We start from the raw sequence: 20,775 nt of genomic DNA on the forward strand, positions 1-20,775 counted from the left end.
CCTACCATGGAGCAGGACGTCCGGTCCTTCGTCGCTGCCTGCACCATCTGCACCCAGAACAAGAACCCCCGGTCACGTCCCATGGGGCTGCTGCATCCCCTTCCCATCCCCAGTCTGCCCTGGTCACACCTCTCAGTGGACTTCATCACCGGCCTTCCACCGTCTCGGGGCCACACCGTCATCTTCGTCGTGGTGGACCGGTTCTCCAAGGCTTGCTGCTTTATTCCTCTGCCCAAGCTCCCCTCAGCTCTGGAGACTGCTGAGCTCATGGTGCAGAAGGTTTTCAGGGTGTTCGGCCTGCCCCTGGACGTGGTGTCAGACCGCGGCCCGCAGTTTGCATCCCGGTTCTGGAAAGCATTCCACCAGCTCCTCGGCGCCTCCGTCAGCCTGTCCTCCGGTTTCCACCCTCAATCCAATGGCCAGACGGAGCGGGTCAACCAGGACCTGGAGACAACACTGAGGTGCCTCGTGTCCTCCAACCCTGCCTCCTGGAGCGACCATCTAGTGTGGGCGGAATACGCTCACAACACTCTGCGCTGCTCTTCCACTGGCATGTCCCCGTTTGAGTGCCAGTTCGGTTACGTACCTCCTCTGTTTCAGGAGCAGGAGGCGGAGGTGGGAGTGCCGTCAGCCCAGCGGTTCGTCCAGCGGTGCCGACGGACCTGGCAGAGGGCTCGTCAGGCCCTGCTAAGGACATCCCGGCAGCAGCATATCCAGGCCAACCGACGGCGCAGACCAGCGCCTATGCTCCGTCCGGGCCAGAGGGTCTGGCTGTCCACCAGGGACCTTCCATTACGGGTGGAGTCACGCAAGCTCGCGCCACGGTATGTTGGGCCCTTCAAGATCGTGCGGCGGGTCAATCCTGCCGCATACCATCTTCTGCTCCCCAGGTCCATGAGGATAAACCCCACCTTCCACGTGTCGCGGCTCCGACCGGTGGTCACCAGCACCTTGGCGCCCACTACGAGGCCTCCTCCGGCGCCTCGCATCATCGACGGAGAGCCCACCTACGCGGTCCGCCGGCTCCTGGACTCCCGCCGGGGCCGCGGGGCCCTGCAATACCTGGTGGACTGGGAGGGTTACGGGCCGGAGGAGCGCTCCTGGGTTCCGGCCCGGGATATCCTGGACCCCTCTCTGATCCAGGATTTCCGCCGTCGCCTCCCGACACTCCCTGGAGGAACGTCGGGAGCCGTTCCTAGACCGGGGGGTCCTGTCAGGGTTCGCCCGGGGCCTACCGGCATCAGCCACTAGATGCCGCCAGTACTGCCTTTTCAGGGTTGCTCTGCTTCACCTATTTCTGTTCCTGATTACCCTGCCTCATTAGGTGATATGTTTCACCTGTGTCTCGTTTGGTCGTCCCTATTTAGACCCTGTCGTTTGTGTCCTCAGGCGCTCAGTCTTGAGTTTGTCTAACCTCATGACAACGCTCTTGTTCCACGCTCCCGAGACTTCTTATTTTTTTTTGCCCAGTTTTTGTACTTGTTTTGAGTAAACCTCTACTTTTGCCAACTCGCCTCTGCCTTGTTCTATGCACCTGGGTTCACTCAGCATACTTCCTAACACACTGAGGTCTTTGGGCAAGAGACGGCATTATCGAAAGAACAATGGGTTGAACTCAGGAGTCAGGTATCCATTTCGACATTTGCATATGTTTGTCCCCGAGCCATTGCATGGCGTTGCTGGATTGTCTCGAATCCACTGAAAAAAAACCCGCAAATAATAATCAGACTTTCAGGATAACGCCATCAAGTCTGCTGCTCAGCAAACTGATGAGAGTCCACTGTACTTTGTACACTGTTTGATCTGGGAAAGCGCCCAATGTTCTTCTTTTTTCAGCTGCTCCCGTTAGGGGTCGCCACAGCGGATGATCTGCCTCCAATACCTTCTGTTCTGTGCATCTTCCTCCCTTACACCAACCGCCTGCATGTCCTCCCTCACCACATCCATAAACCTTCTCTTTAGCCTTCCTCTTTTCCTCTTACCTGGCAGCTCCATCCTCACCATCCTTCTCCCAATGTAACTCTCATCTCTCCTACACACGTGTCCAAACCATCTCAATCTCGCCTCTCTCACTTTTCCACCAAACTGTCCAACCTGAGCTGTCCCTCTAATGTACTAATTCTTAATCCTGTCCATCCTTGTCATACCAATGAAAATCTCAACATCATCAACTCTGCCACCTCCAGTTCAGCCACCTGCCCTTTAGTCAGTGCCACAGCCTCTAAACCGTACAACATAGCTGGTTTCACTACTGTAGACCTTTCCCTTCACTCTTGCTGGAACCCTTCTGTCACAGAATACTCCGGACACTCTTCTCCACCCACTCCCCCCTACCCTGCCTGTACTCTCTTCTTCACCTCTCTCCTGCACTCTCCACTGCTTTGGATGGGCGACCCCAAGTACTTGAACTCATCCGCCTTCTCCAGCTCCACTCCTTGCATTCTCAGCTTTTTTCCGCCCTCCCTCCTATTTAGGCACATGTATTCTGTCTTACTCCTGCTGACTTTCATTCCTCTTCTCTCTAATGCATGCCTCCACTTCTCCAGGCTCTCCTCAACCTGCTCCCTACTCTCGCTACAGATCACAATGTCATCCGCGAACATCGTAGTCCACGGAGACTCCTGCCTGATTTCTTCTGTTAACCTGTCCATTACCATTGCAAACAAGAAAGGGCTCAGAGCTGATCCTAGATGCAATCCCACCTCCACTTTGAATGCCTTCGTCACGCCTACTGCACACCTTACTACTGTCTGACTGCCCTTATAAATATCCTGTACCACTCTTACATACTCCTCTGCCACCCCCAACTTCCTCATGCAATACCACACTACCTCTCTCGCCACCCTACCATATGCTTTCTCTAAATCTACAAAGACGCAGTGCAACTCCCTCTGGCCTTCCCTGTACTTTTCCATCAGCATTTTTAAATCAAACATTGCATCTGTAGTACTCTTTCCTGGCATGAAACCATACTGCTGCTCGCTGATCCCCACCTCTCCTCTTAACCTAGCCTCCACTACCCTTTCCCATAGCTTCATGTTGTGGCTGATCAACTTTATTCCCTGTAGTTACTACAGCTCTGTATGTCTGCCTTATTGCTGGAGATGGGTACCAGTAAACTTCTTCTCTTCAACTCTGGATGGCATTAAACAGTCTTGTTTTATAAAAATAAAAAACATTTCATGATCATTGGTGTTGGGTATAATTGGGTGGTTCTCAGGGGATATGATGGCACCTGACCATATGTTGATCACGGCAGAATTTTTGATCATAATTGCTCATGTAATCTGGACAATACCTTACAGAAGATGTTCTGCTCCGAAACCATCCTCTGTGAATGATATTAAGAGACACTAGTCACTTGATCCCAAACAAATATAATTACCTTCTGGTTTATTACTGAGCGACTTTATTAATACTTGGCATTTTCATACATTTCCCCTGCATATTATATAGGAATGACTGTGTAATTTATCACCTGTGCTTTGTAAGGTTAACAATTTTCAGTAATTTACAGTTTATAGTACTTATTCTAGGTATCAACCGATAACTTGTGTCATTACAATCATCCTGAAAAAAACATGTGTGCCCAACAACACACAAAACAGAGAAAACAAAATGAATTATAACAAGAATCGGTGTTACCGATGTGTAGAGGCAGCAGCTATGCTTCTTGGTGATCCCACTGAAATTCATTGCTATACTCGCTCAAATATTATTCAACATGTAATGTTAATACATCAGGCTTCTCATCGACACTGACATAAACTCAAATACAAATACAACCAAATACATGCAGAGAAGACATCAGCTAGAAAGATAGATTGATTGAAAAACCAACCGATAGATAAATATAGAGGGATACATAAATATTGGAGATAGACAGACAGACACAAACATATAAAGATAGACGGATACCTGCAGTGCAGAGTATGTGTAAGGATAATGGTAGGCCAGGTAGCATACATCTTCGTGGTGTTTGAAGGTCACCATAAAGGTCAAAGTGTAGAAAGTTGCACTTTTCCTGCCTAGTGCCGGGCAGAAATGATTCCTGGATTAGGGAGAAAAAAAAGTGAATGCCACATCATCATCATTATCATCCTCTGGTACTGGATTGGCAGTGCAAGTTGAATGATGGTTGCGGAACACATTGTATACTTTAAGAAAACTCAACCATGTCTAAACATCAGTATGAATCATAAGTAATCCTTTCATCATCTACAGAGACACCTTGAATTAGGGACATTTGAGTAATAAGTTTTAAAAATTGTTTAGGCCTGATTTAAATGAACCTTTTACCAGATTTGAGCTTTTTTTTCTATGCTTTTATTCTTCTTTAATTTTATATAATGGCTTTTATGTAAAGCAGGTTGAAGTGCCCTTCAGTTTGAAATGTGCAATACAAATAAACCTGCCTTGCCTTGCTTTCCACTTGGTAGAGTGAAACTCTTGCAGCTACTTTATAGCACAAATAAATAATTTCATGTATAATTGTGTCTTTGTGTGAAAATGTCCAGTTCGAAAAACATTGAACTTAGGACACAAAAAAAATAATTTCCACACTTTGTAAACGGTATCCTACAACAATAATCATCATTAAAATCAATTAAAAAATAAAAAATAATTATGAACCATACCCCATCTACCTTATCTTAAAATCCATTATCCATTTGTAATTATGTGATTTTGTGGGATATCATTTTTCTTTGCCACAGTGAACCAAAGGCCCAGTCAAGCACGTGAGAACTACACCAATCAGCCAGTCAATCTGACAAGCGGAACGTAATGCTTCCTGCTGCAATTCTGCCTTGGTCTAGTTGTGCTTCGCGTATCTTTCTCTGTGCTTAAATACAAACTCAGCACACACACCAAATGATAGGCCTAGGGTTTGCAAGCCAGGTGGGGTGCAAATGATTTGGGTGGAGGCGCGGCTGGCAGCTACAATCAGGCCCACGACTTTTCGGCCTTGGACTCATGTCATTTTCCGCAATTTTAATGCCACACACACCAGTTTAGCACACAAATACATAGACACACAATAAAATACAAAACAACAACACTAACGACTAGACCAGGGTCTGTGCACAAGAGGAGTGTGAGTGGTTCAGGTTGTACCTGCTTGTAATGCTTATTGCCACGCCCTGCAAGTTTAACCGCATACACAAAATTAACACACATTCCCAGCACTGCTTAATGAGGGGCAGCAGGGTGGGCCTCCTGAGGCTTTGCTCAGGTCTCAGTGGTTTATCCCTGGGTGGCATCCGGCATGCCAGTGGTAGCGGTCGGTTTTGCTCTTGCTGCGTGGCTTTTTTGCGACGGGTGCAGGTAGAGGTGGAGGGTCCACATATCTGACTATCTGGGGTCACTGGTGGGATTCTGTCTGCCCCTGGCGGAGTTGCTGTCTAAGTGTCCTGTGCCGAGTCTACTCGGTTGTGTTGGTGTGTGCTTGTGGCTGGGCAGGGCATGTTGCCTTCTGGGCAGGCGGTTCAGTTAGTCCCGGTTCCATGCCTGTTGTCTGTGCTTGTGGGGGTGGGTTGCGTGTGTGCTTCAGGGTTGCTGATTGAACTTGTGCACGTGGTACTGGTTTTTGCATCTTGGGGGCGTGCATAAGTGAGCTGCAAAGCTTTGGGCTTGGAATGTTCTTGTGGCGGTGAGGTGTCTGTGCAGCTGCAGGGCTTGTGGGTGGCTGCTGAGCCACTCTGCTGCTTGGAGGCACTATGAAAGGTGTCTGACATCATACTCCAGCATTAATTGGGAAACAATGCTGTGCACTCTCGGGTGGACACATCATACAGAGACACTGTCAACATCTGCCTCACATACTCCCTTGAACACCCTCCTGTTTACCTCTTTCTCTTTTCTTCTTCTTTATTGCAGCAATTGTTACAAGCAGAGGCCATGTGTTTCGTTGATCAAAACATGGTAAGATTGGGGATTGGTGGCAGCCTGAAATCTATAAAAGAAATGCCTTTCTCTTGTTATTCCATGGGTCATCCAAAAGACGGAGTTGTTCAGAGAATTTTAACTACACTTGCAGATTAACTGTCTTAAATGCAATAAATACAAATATGTTGTATGTTGTATGCCCTGCCTGCTGACATCACAGGTTAATAAAAAAAAAAAGTTTTAAAATCAAACAAAACTCCAGCTGTGAACAAAATCTTGTACCTGTAATAACAGATCTCTGTCCCGACCCGAACCCAGTGCGGTCTGCCTTCAAGAGCTTCTCTGACTGAGTAGAGTACAGGCTGCATACCTAAAGTGCAGTGTAACCACACACACACACACACACACACACACACACACACACACACACACACACACACACACACACACACACACACACACACACACACACACACACACACACACACAAGCAGACAGATAGCTACAGGGATTAGAGTGGAAGATAGCATCAGTGAAGCTGTAGCACAAGGTGATTGGTCTCTGCATATTCTGCTCGCCGTAGATAACATGCACACATTCAAGGGTGTGTGTGTGTGTGCGTGTGCATTTCATCAGGATGGCTCAAAGCGCAGGGCTTACTGTTTTCTCCAACACCCTTCAAAATAGGTTGTACACCGTTGGAGGCATTAACTCTGGGGCCCTTCGTGGCAATGATGGTGGGCATTGCAGATGTGCTATAAGCCCCCCCTATCAAAGCCAGTGAATAAGGCTGCAAACAACCCCCCCCCCCCCACACACACACACACACACAGTTGCCTAACTGTGCCTGCCTTGTAAACAGACACGCTGTATTTCTTTCATTTCGTGTCCTCAGGCTACAGAAGTTAAAATACCTCGCCCATCCTCCCTCCCCTCCCCCTCGGCAGAGGATGATACCCAGCCGTCCCCCCCCCATTGTGGTTGTGTTGTTGGTGAAGGTATAATTTCTCCCGGGTTGAGAAAAGAGGTAGCAAGAGTACATTCTCCTATGTCAGAACGTTGCCATCGTTCAGCGAGGGAAAAAAGGAATTTTCCCTACAATGGGAAATCGGAATCGGGCTATTCCAGAGCAATGGTGCTCCTCTCCCTCTCTCACGTTCACTTCCTGAGATGAAACTGAGGGATCTATTTCCCAACGGTACAAAAGACATTATGTGTGTGTGTGTGTGTGTGTGTGTGTGTGTGTGTGTGTGTGTGTGTGTGTGTGTGTTTGGGGGGGGGCTGTTTGTTTTGTTTTGCCATCTCTTCACTTCCCGGTGTGAGTTTTAGCCACAAATGATTGGCTATTATAGCGGGACCCACAGCTGAGACTGTTGAGGTCCCTTCCATAAAAAGAAAGCGAAAGCACAGTGAGAGGTCTGCACTATCAATGCTTGGTGCTTTGTCTGTGTGGGTTTATGTATGCTTGTGTTAGAGGTAGTATATATGTGTATATATATTTATTTATATATATATATATATATATATACATATAGTTTATACTGCTAAGCTCTTAAATGCGGCTGTTTTGTGTGTTGCAGGTGGCAATATACTGTACAGTGGGTGAACAGCCCAAATCCAACAAAAAATAGATGGGGTCAGAAGATGCAGGCTGTGGAATCGATCTATATCTCCAGAAGTTTGCTGATGTTGAGCTGCTGGAGTGTGTCAACACACACCACCCATGTTGTTTTCAAATAGGGCCTCGTGGTGATGACGGGTCGGTTTTCCTTCGAGATATGGGAACGGGACAGATGTCGCATCTGTGGGGATATTCTATTATTATGGAAATAAAAGAGGTTGTTCAAGAAGAGGTACCGTTTCATGTAATTTTACTTTAGTTTTAAGTCTTCTCACAACAGTCCATGACCTTTGAACTCAGAATTTACAAAGCGGCGATGCTGCTGTGAAAACGTCCCTGAACTGATTTTTCACACAACCACAATATTTTTTTCCTGGGTTTTGGAGGAATTCCATACTTTCAGAAAGTGCAGCCTTGAAACACTTTTTGATTCCATCCCCGCTTCCCTCTTGTTCCCAGACAGTTGGATTTGCCGGCCACTTCTGCCACAATATCAAATGGGACACGTGGATCGTCTTGGGTACATTCACGCCTATTCTTCCTTCACCTGCTGCACCCCAGCCACCCCTTCTACCTTATCTCCATTCATATTACCTGAGAAATAATGAATATTTCCAGCCCCCACCAGTCTGCCACACCAACTCATCTCGAGAAAAATAGCCAGAACGAGGATGGTTTGATTTACTATTCAGTGCGAAGCTCGTCTGCGTAGGGAGCAGAGTTTGCGCTAGGATTTTTAATTACCGACCGACGTGCCTGAAGGATTACAGTTTTTCAGACAAATGATAAGAATATGGCCGATATCTATTTTCAATGCTTGCACGACATGCATTTAATGATATAAACACATGTAAGAGTATAATCTTATACTTTGGACAGAAATAAGGCCCATTTGAAAAGAAATGTAAAGATAAAATATGCCCTACAGCTACTGTATGCACAAGCAGATGAATTAGTCGACGGAGCCTTAAAAAAGTATTCTTTCGGCGTGTGTGCGGGCAACCTTTTGCATTGCCTTAGCTAAAGGCTTAGTTTCCCAATAACGATCGAGCTTAGAATTAAGTGCGTTTGCGACATTTTCTTTGATTTGCAATATATTTCCCAAAACTTGTGTTAGTTGATCCCATGTTAGTTGATCCTTTTGTGAATGGAGTTTTGTTTTTCTTTTTGCATCATTCTGAACCCATCTTTCCTGTCTTTTTTATTCTAAAAAGCAGTGATTGAAGAATCACCCCACAACTATCGCTCAATACCATAATACATATTAAAAATGGGAATTTTCCATTGCGTTTTTAAATAGGTGACATCCGAATTTCACTTTCCCGATTCCTCCCTTGGTTATACACTTCCCTGGATGTAAAATATATGCATATCAACAGGAATGCCATGGAAAAAACATTGAAGAGTTATTGTTATAGTTATACACTATTCCCACTATCCCTCTATCCAAACCCCCTTGATCTTCTCACCGTAGTTGAACTGGCTGTTGGTCTTCTCGCAGTTGATGATGTTGAAGCGATATGGGACGTTGGCCACCATGTTGCTGACCTCAAAGTAAAACCACTGAGTGTGCTGTGAACAGTTGACATCCGCATTCAATATGAGGTCATATTCATGCCTAGGAGAGTGGAGATATTGATATATATTTTTTGTATTGCACATCACTTCAACCCATTCGTCATCATTTGAGGAGTTCACATTGCCTTGAGTAAAGCAAGACACACAAAGGATTTGTTCGTAACAAACAAAAATCTTTAATTGACTCGGGAGTCATGAGTTACAATGGCAAAATAGTTGTTAGTTCAAGACTCTTTTACTGCACCCGGCTGAATTCAGGAGAGTCAAATCTTAAACCAAAAGACCCAAGATCCCCAAGTCATGAGTCAGCCTGTGCCTCAGCTGGCGGCAATGACTCATGACGAGATCGCAAACGAGGATCTGTGAGTCGGGAGTCATGCATGCGCAAGTTACACCAACTGAATCAAAGGAATGAAGAGAGTTTTACAAATCCTTTTAGTGAGTCACTTGTAAAGAGTCAAATCTTCAAAAGAGTCAAACTTTTCATCAATTTTTCACAATGCTTTTAACATTTTACAGTCCCATCCAAACATAACATGATTTCACATCAAATCACATTTTGTGACATGTATGGGGGAGGGTTCATGTAAGGGGTTTGTTTTTGTTTTAATCATTCTTCGTACCTGCGAACCTGGATGGCTTTCCTCAAATTACCGCACTCGAACTTGGAGAAAAACCTCAAGGTGTCTGGTCTGTCTGACCCACACTGCGAGCTGCACAGTTAGAGAGAGAGACAGAGAGAGAGAGAGCAAGAGAATGGTAGCGGAGGATGGTGTTTCATACCCGATTTTAAATGTTTGACATTTAAATTCAAAGAGGGGTTATGGGAAATAGAGGGAGGAGGACAGAGAGAGAGAGAGAGAGAGAAAGGAGAAAGGTTAAATAATGCATATTAACCATGAGTTAGCTTTAGAGGGAAATAGCATTCAGCTTGTGGTGGCGCTTTAAAAATAAAGGATGACCATTATATTATTATTTTTTTTCCCAAAGTATCACTGTTTTTCAAGAATAACAATTGGGGAAAAATACACGAAACGACAGTTACTGCAGTTAACTACGGTTCTATGACAGTAGCCCTAATTATTAACTAATACCCACATTTAACAAAGACGCACAACTGAGTTTGACTGAACCCGACTGAAACCAACTGAACTCAACTGAACCACCAGGACGGTCTTGTCCACTCACCGACATCCCCAAAAGCTAAGCACTCACACCCAGTGATTACACCCAGCAGAAACCGTGAGCAAAGCACATGGCACCCATTTAACCCATTTAAATGACTGCGGAGTCAGAGGGACCCTAGCATTCATACTAATCACAACATTATTAATAGTACTCCCGATACGGTGGCATCATGCTCAACTGCTAAAAGATAATGGGGTCCTCAAACCTACGATCCCACAACCAATGGAGTGCACATGGCCACATCGTCATATTTCTGGGACTGCATGATACACTGCACCCATGTCAAAACCCCACTTAATTCTGAAAATAACACAATCGGTGAACGCCCGTCAGGTCATTTGACAACACAGCGTATTCACTTATCAGAATTGAATGTTCTAGGCCAACATGAGTGTTGTCAGTTCACCCAATAACACAACTGCTCCGTGGTGTGTCAGATAAAACTCAACAGCATTCCCGTAGTGGAGGGTGGCTATTCTATTCCCAAAGTTCTGCTACAGCAGACGAAGCAGGTCCCCGAAATATTCAGGCTGTGTGGAGGTCGCAAGCTGCACACTACCTTGCCCGCCAATTGGTCAGGCCTATGTTCCCGCATAGCGGTGGCACAGAAAATTTATATTATCACCTCAGCTGACCTCGAACTGCTTACAAGCATTCCTGCCCCTCAAGATTCAAGATTCAAGATTCAAGAGGTTTAATCACATACATATACATACTTTCATTCATATATGCAGTGAAATGTAATGCAACGCACCCGGTGATAACACACAATATGTCCTAGGGAAATTTTTTTTTCTAATAAACCAACTAACTGATTCCTAAAACGTAATACAGTAATTCGAATACTTAAAATAAAAATATATAGAATAAAATAAAATAAAATAAAATAAAATGGAATACATAATGGAATATGCTTATGTATATGGAATAGGCAATTATGTATATACAGATATGTGCATTAAAGTGGCATGTGAATGAAGTGAGGTAGTGTTTGTGGGATAATACAGCACAGTATACAACAGTACGGCACAGCAATACGGCATCACCGAACAACCCAGTGACACAGTATGTGGTACAGTATGCTACATACAGTACAGTAGAGTAGTGGAGCCTATGTGTGTGGCTCAGTGAGGACCCCTGGTGAGGTCAGCGTTGACAGTTCTTATGGCTTGCGGGAAAAAACTCTGTCTCAGTCTCTCTGTTCTCGCTGCGTGACTGCGGAGGCGCTTGCCTGACCGCAGCAGCTGGAACAGTCCGTTGTTGGGGTGATGAGGATCCTTCATGATCCTGCGGGCCCTGCTACTACACCTCCTTGTGTATAAGGAGGTGTCATTCCAGCAGGCACTCGGTCGGTCATTTTGCTGATGCCTCTAGTATCTATGTTGACGTTATAGGAATCCCAAGGGGGGGGGGGGGGGATACAAGGCACAAAGCCAAATTTCTAATGGATTTGCATCCATAATCTGTCCCTGGTGCACAATCAATACATTTCGACTGGATTAATTTCCAAATAATGCCGTCCCGGACGGAAAGTTCACCGTTGCCCTTCCTAAGCTTAAAACGCTGCCCTAAGAACTTAAAGACAACGCTGGCCACGGCCAGTGAGATATGGTTAGGTTTTCTGGTCCGGCAGGACAATGGGGCAGCATCATCACTAAATTCTTAATCATTCTTTGCATTGTCATAGTTGTCCTAATGATATTTGGGTGTTGCGTGGCACTGCTGGCTCGAGATTTGATTATGAAGGCAGTGGGGGTGCAATAAATGGCATTTTTGGTGCAACCTGAGTCTTCCTTTTTGCTTCCCTCCTTCGATACGTCCTCACCCCTGGCCAAGCTGGAAATGGAGATCTGGCTGTGGGCTGCGGTCCATGGTCCCTCTGTGAGACAAGTCTACTATAATCATTGGGCTCCTCAGAGTTAGATATGGAGGTGGTGAAGAACTCAACATCCTGCTGGATGGCCCTTGATCCTCACACCCGTCAAGTCCAATCCCCCTCCAGCCTGGCCACTCCCCACCTTGTTATATGCGGTCAACTTTTTCCTTCGCAGAATTGTCTGGCAACATGGACCCCGCAGAGATGGAGAGATTAAAGCAGGCGTTATCATCTCAAGGAGCTCATGTCGGGCAACATGAAAAAGCACTTAAAGAGATTATTGACACACTTCGCAAACTTTCCAGTGTGACTCCTCCAGTTCCTCATCCTGCTCCAGGTTTTCCAGCCACTCAGCCCAGCCATTCCCGAGAACCATTAATTCCCACTCATGTCAGGTACTCAGGAGTTTTAGGGTCTTGTAGTCAATTCCTTCATCAGTGTTCCCTTGTGTTTGATTTGCAGCCTGTTACTTACTCCTCCAACAAATCTAAGATCGCTACATTTTGTTCCCCTATTGATTATATGCTCAAAGGGGTGGAATGTTACAATAATATTATTTGCTACAATACTGTATGAGGTTGTTGTCAGAGAACGTATCGGCTTGGGCCGTGGCCATGGCTAATAGTCACTCGCCTATCTGTCATTCCTTTCTGTCGTTTGAGGCTGAGATGCATAAAGTGTTTGATCACCTGTTACAAGGGGTGGAAGCCAGTAACTGGCTCCTCTCCTTATGTCAGGGCTCATATTCTGTGGATGAAGGATGAGGCTCACTCCTGTCGAACGTCAACGTCATCTCCGCCAGAGGCTCTGCATGTATTGCAGCCAGGCTGGTCACATCATTGCAAACTGCCCCAATCTGCCCAGAAGAGCAGGCTCATCAGCCATATGGGGGACGCTGGCGAGCCATTCAGTACATTTGCTGTTTCCCCCTCCACCAAACGCTTTCAGCTGATGCACTGTGTCTTGGTCGCAAGTTTCCTTACCTCTCCAAGTTTTAGTGGACTCTGGTTTCGGATGACAATTTTGTTGATTCTGATTTTGTTTCCTCTTCCAATTTACCCACCTCTTCGCAAGTTTAAGGAGGTTTTCGTGGTTGACGGAAAGCTCCTCGCCTGTGTCAGTCACCGTAAAGCTCCAGTGTCACTGCTTCTGTCTGGTATTCATCAGGAAACCTTGTTATACATCATATCGTCATCCACTTCACCGCTTGTGTAAGGTTTTCCCTGATTAAAGCTTCACAACCCACACAAACTGGCTATCCACATCAATAACTAATTGGAGTCCATTTTTGCTTTGGGGTCCAACCAAAAACTAAACCCGAACAAAAAGGACTTCCTGGGTTTCCCACTGGATTTTACCAGACATCAAGGGCTAGTTTTTTTCTGATAACTATAGGTTAACAGGTTATATGTAGGCATACTGTTTATTTCTTGTGTAGTCAAGTCAAGTCACACTTTATTTATAGAGCGCATTTCATACCAGGGCAACACAATGCGCTTTACAAAGAGATCCAAAAAAGAAAGAGAGAACATAGTTGTCAGCCGGTCATTACAAAAGAATGCCCCTGAAACAACAGCAACAACAAGAGCAACAACAAAGACAACAAAAACAACAATAAAAGCGATTCCAACCACAGTGGCAGCAACAGCAACAGAAAACAACACCAGCAGCAACAACAACACCAGCAACCTACATGCAAAGACGTCACCGGAACCGGAAGTGGTAGCTCTCACCGGAACTGGAAAGGTCACTCAGGTTAGAGATGGTTAACTCGAGGTATAAGGTTACGTTAAGTTGAGGTATAAGGTAAGCGAGAGTTAAGTTTAGGTATAAGGTTAGTAGCAGCAACGACAACACCAGTTAAGGTATAAGGTTAGCGGCACCAACAACCAGCAGCAGCAGCAACGACAACACCAGCAGTGTCAATAGCAGCAGCAGACAACAGCAAAAACAGCAACAGCAACAGGGCACAAGCAAAGACGTCACCGGGACCAGAAGTGGTAGCTCTCACCGGAACCAGAAATCTCCTCATCTGTATTGAGTCAACCGTGTGTACCATCTCATCTCAACGAAGTAAAGCACAGCAAAGACGTCACCGGAAGTGGTAGCCCTTACCGGAAATGGAAATTTCAACTGTGTGCACCATCTCATCTTAATCCAGTCACGGTCCTTTAATAAGTGACCCTAAGTTAAGGGTCAAGTTTCCAAACAGACCTCGGGAGGGAGATCCTTTTGACTCTCTCTCTCCAAAAACACACCCTTCTTATGATGCTCTAAGTGTAATATCACAACAGAAACAACCACAGCAACAGAAATAGCAGCAACATCAACACCAGCAGCAACAACAGCAAAACCAAGCAGGAGCAACAACAGCAATGCACACGCAAAGGCCTCACTGGAACCGGAAATGGTAGCTCTCACCAAAACCGGAAAAGTCACTCAGGTTAGAAATGTTCGAGATGTTGAGTTGAGGTACAAAGTTAGAGCATTTTAAATTAGGGTATAAGGTCAGAGATGGTTAAGTTTAAGTATAAGGTTAGCAGCAGCAACGACAACACCAGTTAAGGTATAAGGTTAGCAGCACCAACACCACCAGCAGCAATGACAACATTAGCGGCTACTGTACCAGCAGCAACAGAATGAACCGGATGTGGTAGCTCTCGCCGGAACCAGAAATCTCATCTGTATTGAGTCAACAGTTCTCAGGGAAGCAACGCACAGCAAAGATGTCACCGGAACCGGAAGTGGCAGCCCTCACCAGACACTGAGATTTCAACTGTGTGCACCATCTCTCATCTAAATCCAGTAAAGGTGGATGGTTAGGTTTAGGTATAAGGTTAGCAGCAGCAACGACAATACCAGCAGAAATAATAGCAGCAACAGAAAACCGCAGCAGCAATAGTAGCAGCAACAGCGCACAAGCGAAGACGTCACCGGAACCGGAAGTGGTAGCTGTCACCGAAACCAGAAATCTCCTCATCTGTATTGAGTCAACAGTGTGTACCATCTCATCTAAACGAAGTTACGCAGAGCAAAGACGTCACTGGAACCGAAAGTGGTAGCCCTCACCGGAAACGGGAATTTCAACTCTGTGCACTGTCTCATCTTAATCCAGTCCCTTAATTAGCGTCCCTAAATTACGGGTCATTCTTACCTCGGGATGGAGATCCTTTTGACTCTCTCTTCGAAGACACACCCTTCTTATTATCCTCTCACTGAAATATCACAACAGAAACTACAACAACAGCAACAGAAATAGCAGTAGTAGCAGCAGCAGCCACAAAACAACAACAGAAGCAACAACATCAACTCCAGCAGCAGCAACAAACAACAACAGCAAAAAAAAGAAAAGAAAAAAAAGACAACAGCAACACACACGCACACGCACACGCAAAGAAGTCACCAGAACCGGAAGTGGTAGTTCTCACCGGAACCGGAGAACTCACTCATGTTAGAGACGGTTACATTGAGGTATAAGGTTAGAGGTGTTTAAGTTAGGGTATAGGGTAAGAGATGCTTAATTTTAGCCATAAGGTAAGCGAGGGTTAAGTTTAGGTATAAGGTTAGCAGTAGCCACAGCACCAGCACCAATAACACAGACAGACAGTCATAGATTCTAGCGAACAGCAAGGTTTTTAACCTGCTTTTAAAAGTATTCAGTGTGGGGGCCTCTCTCAGGTCCCTCGGCAGGGTGTTCCATTTACTTAGGCCATAGATACAGAAGGCAGCTTCTCCTGCTTTAGAGTTGGTACAAGATAGTTAAAAGACCACTGCCTCTGGACCTGAGAGTTCTTGCTGGTTTGTGTATAATTAGCATTTATTTTATATACTGAGGTACAAGACCATTTATAGCTTTATATACAAGTAGCAGAATCTTAAAATCAATTCTAGTTTTGACGGGGAGCCAATGTAGAGATCTAAGAACAGGTGTGATGTGTTCAAACTTTTTTGTCCCAGTGAGAACGCGTGCAGCCGCATTTTGGATTTACTGTAGCCGCTGCACAGCTGACTTTGGGAGGCCGATGAATAGGCCATTACAGTTGTCCAATCTACTCGTTATGAATGCATGGATTCATTTTTCGTCTGCTTTTCACAGGAAGCCTCTTAATTTTGTAGTGTTTTTTTCGATGGGAGAAGGCTGATTTTGTGATGTGATTTATATGGCTCTTAAAATTTAGATCACTGTCTATGATTACACCTAGATTTTTAGCTTCATTCCTGCTCTCCAGGGAGAGAGAACTAAGATGAGCTGCAATTTTTTGTCTTTGAGCCTTTGCACCATGGATGAGTATTTCTGTTTTGTCTTTGGTCAGTTGTAAAAAGTTCTTTGACATCCATGCATTAATATCATTAATACACTGAGTGAGAGAGTGTATGGGGAGTAGGTCATCGGGAGATAGGGACATGTACAGTTGTGAATCGTCTGCAGTTCATCAAACAGTTCATCCTTCTTCTTAATGTCCTCACGCAGGTTTTGGATGTCTTTGAAGACCGACTTCTCTAGAGCGCTGAGCCTGTCGACCAGGCGCAAACAGTTCCCACAATCCGCAGAGGTAGGCATCGATGCCGGCATAGTTAGCAATATGCTAACAGGCTAGCTCGCATTAGCTGAACGCTAGCCAAGCGCTAGCCAAGCCAGAGTCCACGTTCCAAAATCCAAAAAGACAGTTTAGGCGAGGGTCAAGCCAGGAAAAAGTAGGTATATCACAGTGTAAAAAATCCGAGATCCGTAATCCAAAATCAGGTAGTTTGGGAAGTGATTCAAAGAAGTAGCACAAACACAATAGACGTTACCGGAACCGGAAGTGGTAGCTGTAACGATCATTCATTATATTGCATTTGTTCCTGCTTTATTCTTAGTACATACATTTACATGTATCTATTGTTTGATTGGTTTGAGGTTTTGTTCGTGTTTTGAGATTGGTTGTGATGTGCTTTACCTATAAATTTTGTTCCTCTATTGATTATATGCTCAAAGGGATGGAATGTTACAATATTATTCGCTACAATACTGTATTATTGTATGACCATATAAACAAACAGTGGTGTGACACTCTTTAACGCACAAACTCTGTAGGCTCGTCACAATAAAAAAACAATTCCAGTCCCCCTATTGCCTGTTACATTGTGACAAACCCCTTCCCATGTCACAATGGAGCTTGCCTCTGCGACAACCCTTGACCAAGAACTAATTTGTCTCTCTCATCTCATCTCATGTTTTAGTATTCAATAACCCGTATTTTTCATGGTAACAAGACCACCTGCTGGCTGGATATGGGAGTGCTCTTCTCCTAGTTTATCGCGAACCCCAGGTCCGTGAGGTGAGCAATCACAAGCCTGGTTTGAGCGACTGCTAGCTCCATGGAGGGAGCTAGGATCAGGAGGTCATCACGATATGGCAGGATCGTGACACCCTGACAATGCAGCAGAGCAGTTTAACGCAGTGGGAAAACACCCGCGGAGCAAGCTTGTAGCCGAACGGTACTTTTGTGTACTTGTCGGCCACCCCCAGAAAGGTGAAACGGAGGAACCTCCTGTGTTTCGGTGCTATCGGGTCGTGGAAGTAGGCGTCCTTTAAGTCGATGCTTGCACAAAACATCTTCATGGTGAGCATGTGGAATGGCCGAGTAACTATGTGGCGATTCAGTGTGCGACGATCCAAGACCAGACACACACCTCCTGTACGCTTCGGGACCAGGAAGCAAATTCAATAAAACCCTCTGTTCCGAAGTTCCGTGGGTACCACCATCATGGCTCCAAAGCTAAGAAGAGCTGCTATCTCTGTGTCAGAGCTGCAGCCTTCTCTGGTGATGGATGGATGGTGGATGGATAGTGATATTACTTCCTCTTAAAACAAATGCAATACTTTCTTTCATCCTAGCATTCATTTTGAAATGGAACTCAATTACACAATCTCTATTGAAAATGTGGAACCTTGGAAGAAACGGACGACGATAGACTGAATGGAACAAAACAACATTGTGTGTGTGTGTGTGTGTGTTGCGAAGGCGGTCATAAGCGGAGGCTGATTTTTATTTGTTTGTTTACCTGGGCTCTTCAAGGTTAAAGACCACCTGGCCTACGTCATCGGGACACAGCAAGCGCTTGGTGTCTTCAAACACCTTCTGTCTGTCGGGGGAGAGAGAGAGGAGAGAGAGAAAATTTGAATTTAAAAATGATAAAACTATTTATATACGTATATATATTATATACTTTTTAAATAAATTGTAAAAAGATATATATAGATATACAGTGGGGCAAAAAAGTATTTAGTCAGCCACCAATTGTGCAAGTTCTCCCACTTAAAAAGATGAGAGAGGCCTGTTATTTTCATCATAGGTACACTTCGACTATGAGAGACAAAATGAGAAAAAAAAATCCAGAAAATCACATTGTCTTATTTTTAAAGAATTTATTTGCAAATTATGGTGGGAAATAAGTATTTGGTCAATAACAAAAGTTCATCTCAATACTTTGTTATATACCCTTTGTTTGCAATGACAGAGGTCAAACGTTTTCTGTAAGTCTTCACAAGGTTTTCACACACTGTTGCTGGTATTTTGGCCCATTCCTCCATGCAGATCTCCTCTAGAGCAGTGATGTTTTGGGGCTGTCGCTGGGCAACACAGACTTTCAACTCCCTCCAAAGATTTTCTGTGGGGTTGAGATCAGGAGACTGGCTAGGCCACTCCAGGACCTTGAAATGCTTCTAACGAAGCCACTCCTTCGTTGCCCGGGCGGTGTGTTTGGGATCATTGTCATGCTGAAAGACCCAGCCACGTTTCATCTTCAATGCCCTTGCTGATGGAAGGAGGTTTTCACTCAAAATCTCACGAAACATGGCCCCATTCATTCTTTCCTTTACACGGATCAGTCGTCCTGGTCCCTTTGCAGAAAAACAGCCCCAAAGCATGACGTTCCACCCCCATGCTTCACAGTAGGTATGGTGTTCTTTGGATGCAACTCAGCTTTCTTTCTCCTCCAAACACGAGAAGTTGAGTTTTTACCAAAAAGTTATATTTCTGGTTTCATCTGACCATATAACATTCTCCCAATCCTCTTCTGGATCATACAAATACTCTCTAGCAAACTTCAGACGGGCCTGGACATGTACTGGCTTAAGCAGGGGGACACGTCTGGCACTGCAGGATTTGAGTCCCTGGCGGCGTAGTGTGTTACTGATGGTAGCCTTTGTTACTTTGGTCCCAGCTCTCTGCAGGTCATTCACTAGGTCCCCCTGTTTTGTTCTGGGATGTTTGCTCACCGTTCTTGTGATCATTTTGACCCCACGGGGTGAGATCTTGCGTGGAGCCCCAGATCGAGGGAGATTATCAGTGGTCTTGTATGTCTTCCATTTTCTAATAATTGCTCCCACAGTTGATTTCTTCACAACAAGCTGCTTACCTATTGCAGATTCAGTCTTCCCAGCCTGGTGCAGGTCTATTATTTTGTTTCTGGTGTCCTTTGACAGCTCTTTGGTCTTGGCCATAGTGGAGTTTGGAGTGTGACTGTTTGAGGTTGTGGACAGGTGTCTTTTAGACTGATAACGAGTTCAAAAAGGTGCCATTAATACAGGTAAGGAGTGGAGGACAGAGGAGCCTCTTAAAGAAAAAGTTACAGGTCTGTGAAAGCCAGAAATCTTGCTTGTTTGTAGGTGACCAAATACTTATTTTACCGAGGAATTTACCAATTAATTCATAAAAAATCCTACAATGTGATTTCCTGGATTATTTCCCCCCATTCTGTCTCTCATAGTCGAAGTGTACCTATGATGAAAATTACAGGCCTCTCTCATCTTTTTAAGTGGGAGAACTTGCACAATTGGTGGCTGACTAAATACTTTTTTGCCCCACTATATAACATATATATTTTTTGCTTTACATGCTTTACTGGAACGAAGAAACAACACATATATTTGCTTTGGCAAAGAAAACTGTAAATAAGAATTTTGAATATTTCTTTCACATTTTTCATAATAATAGTAATGATTAAATCAATAAATCTAATCAGTAAATAAAAAATAATCAATGTAGCAGTTAACAGTCAACTTGTACAGACCACAGAAAAAGAGAGAGAAATATAGAATAGAGAGAAAGAAAAAACATGTCTTTAAACCGAAACCTTCTGTGGCTTTTGAAACAGCTTTTGCAATTATGAACCATCATATTCTGCAACAATTCACCTGCTGCTAACAAAGGGAAAAGGCTATTTTTCCTTGTTTTTTTTCATAGCATAAAAACTACAAATGACTGAGCATCCTCTTTGCGTGTACAGAATTTGAGTCTGAGGATTTTTAATGGAAATATTGACATGATCAGCCAACCAATTACTAAAAACGAATCATATCAGCAAGAGCCCAGGGGAAAATTTGGTGAGATGAGGGGAAATGAAGCATTTTAAGTATGATTTAACTTTCAGTTTCCCACACAAAAAATAGGCCACACATTTATTCAACTGATTTAATCAACGGTTGGATTAAACAAAATGCTTTTAAAAATAATTTCCATGTCCAGTTGTTTACAATTATGTCCCCTGACTGGAGACCTCCCGGGGAACTAGAGATGGGAAAAAATGTTTTTCTATGATAATGGTGCACTATAATGTGCTGCAAAACGGCGTGAAACTA

At 44.6% G+C, this 20,775-nt stretch overlaps 1 protein-coding gene across 1 annotated transcript in view; it reads right to left on the reverse strand.

The window, feature by feature from the left end:
- agbl1 (AGBL carboxypeptidase 1) overlaps window positions 1-20,775 on the reverse strand; it is a gene marked incomplete at both ends in the record, with an annotated part of 253,871 nt that overhangs the window by 107,541 nt on the left and 125,555 nt on the right. Inside the window, 5 exons of the mRNA XM_080002341.1 lie at window positions 3,919-4,051; window positions 6,169-6,256; window positions 8,977-9,125; window positions 9,709-9,798; window positions 18,198-18,278. Coding sequence (XP_079858467.1) covers window positions 3,919-4,051; window positions 6,169-6,256; window positions 8,977-9,125; window positions 9,709-9,798; window positions 18,198-18,278 — 541 coding nt within the window. The remainder of the gene's footprint in view (window positions 1-3,918; window positions 4,052-6,168; window positions 6,257-8,976; window positions 9,126-9,708; window positions 9,799-18,197; window positions 18,279-20,775) is intronic.

This window comes from Zeus faber (assembly GCF_960531495.2).
Source record: "Zeus faber genome assembly, chromosome: 6".
Lineage (NCBI taxonomy): Eukaryota > Metazoa > Chordata > Actinopteri > Zeiformes > Zeidae > Zeus > Zeus faber.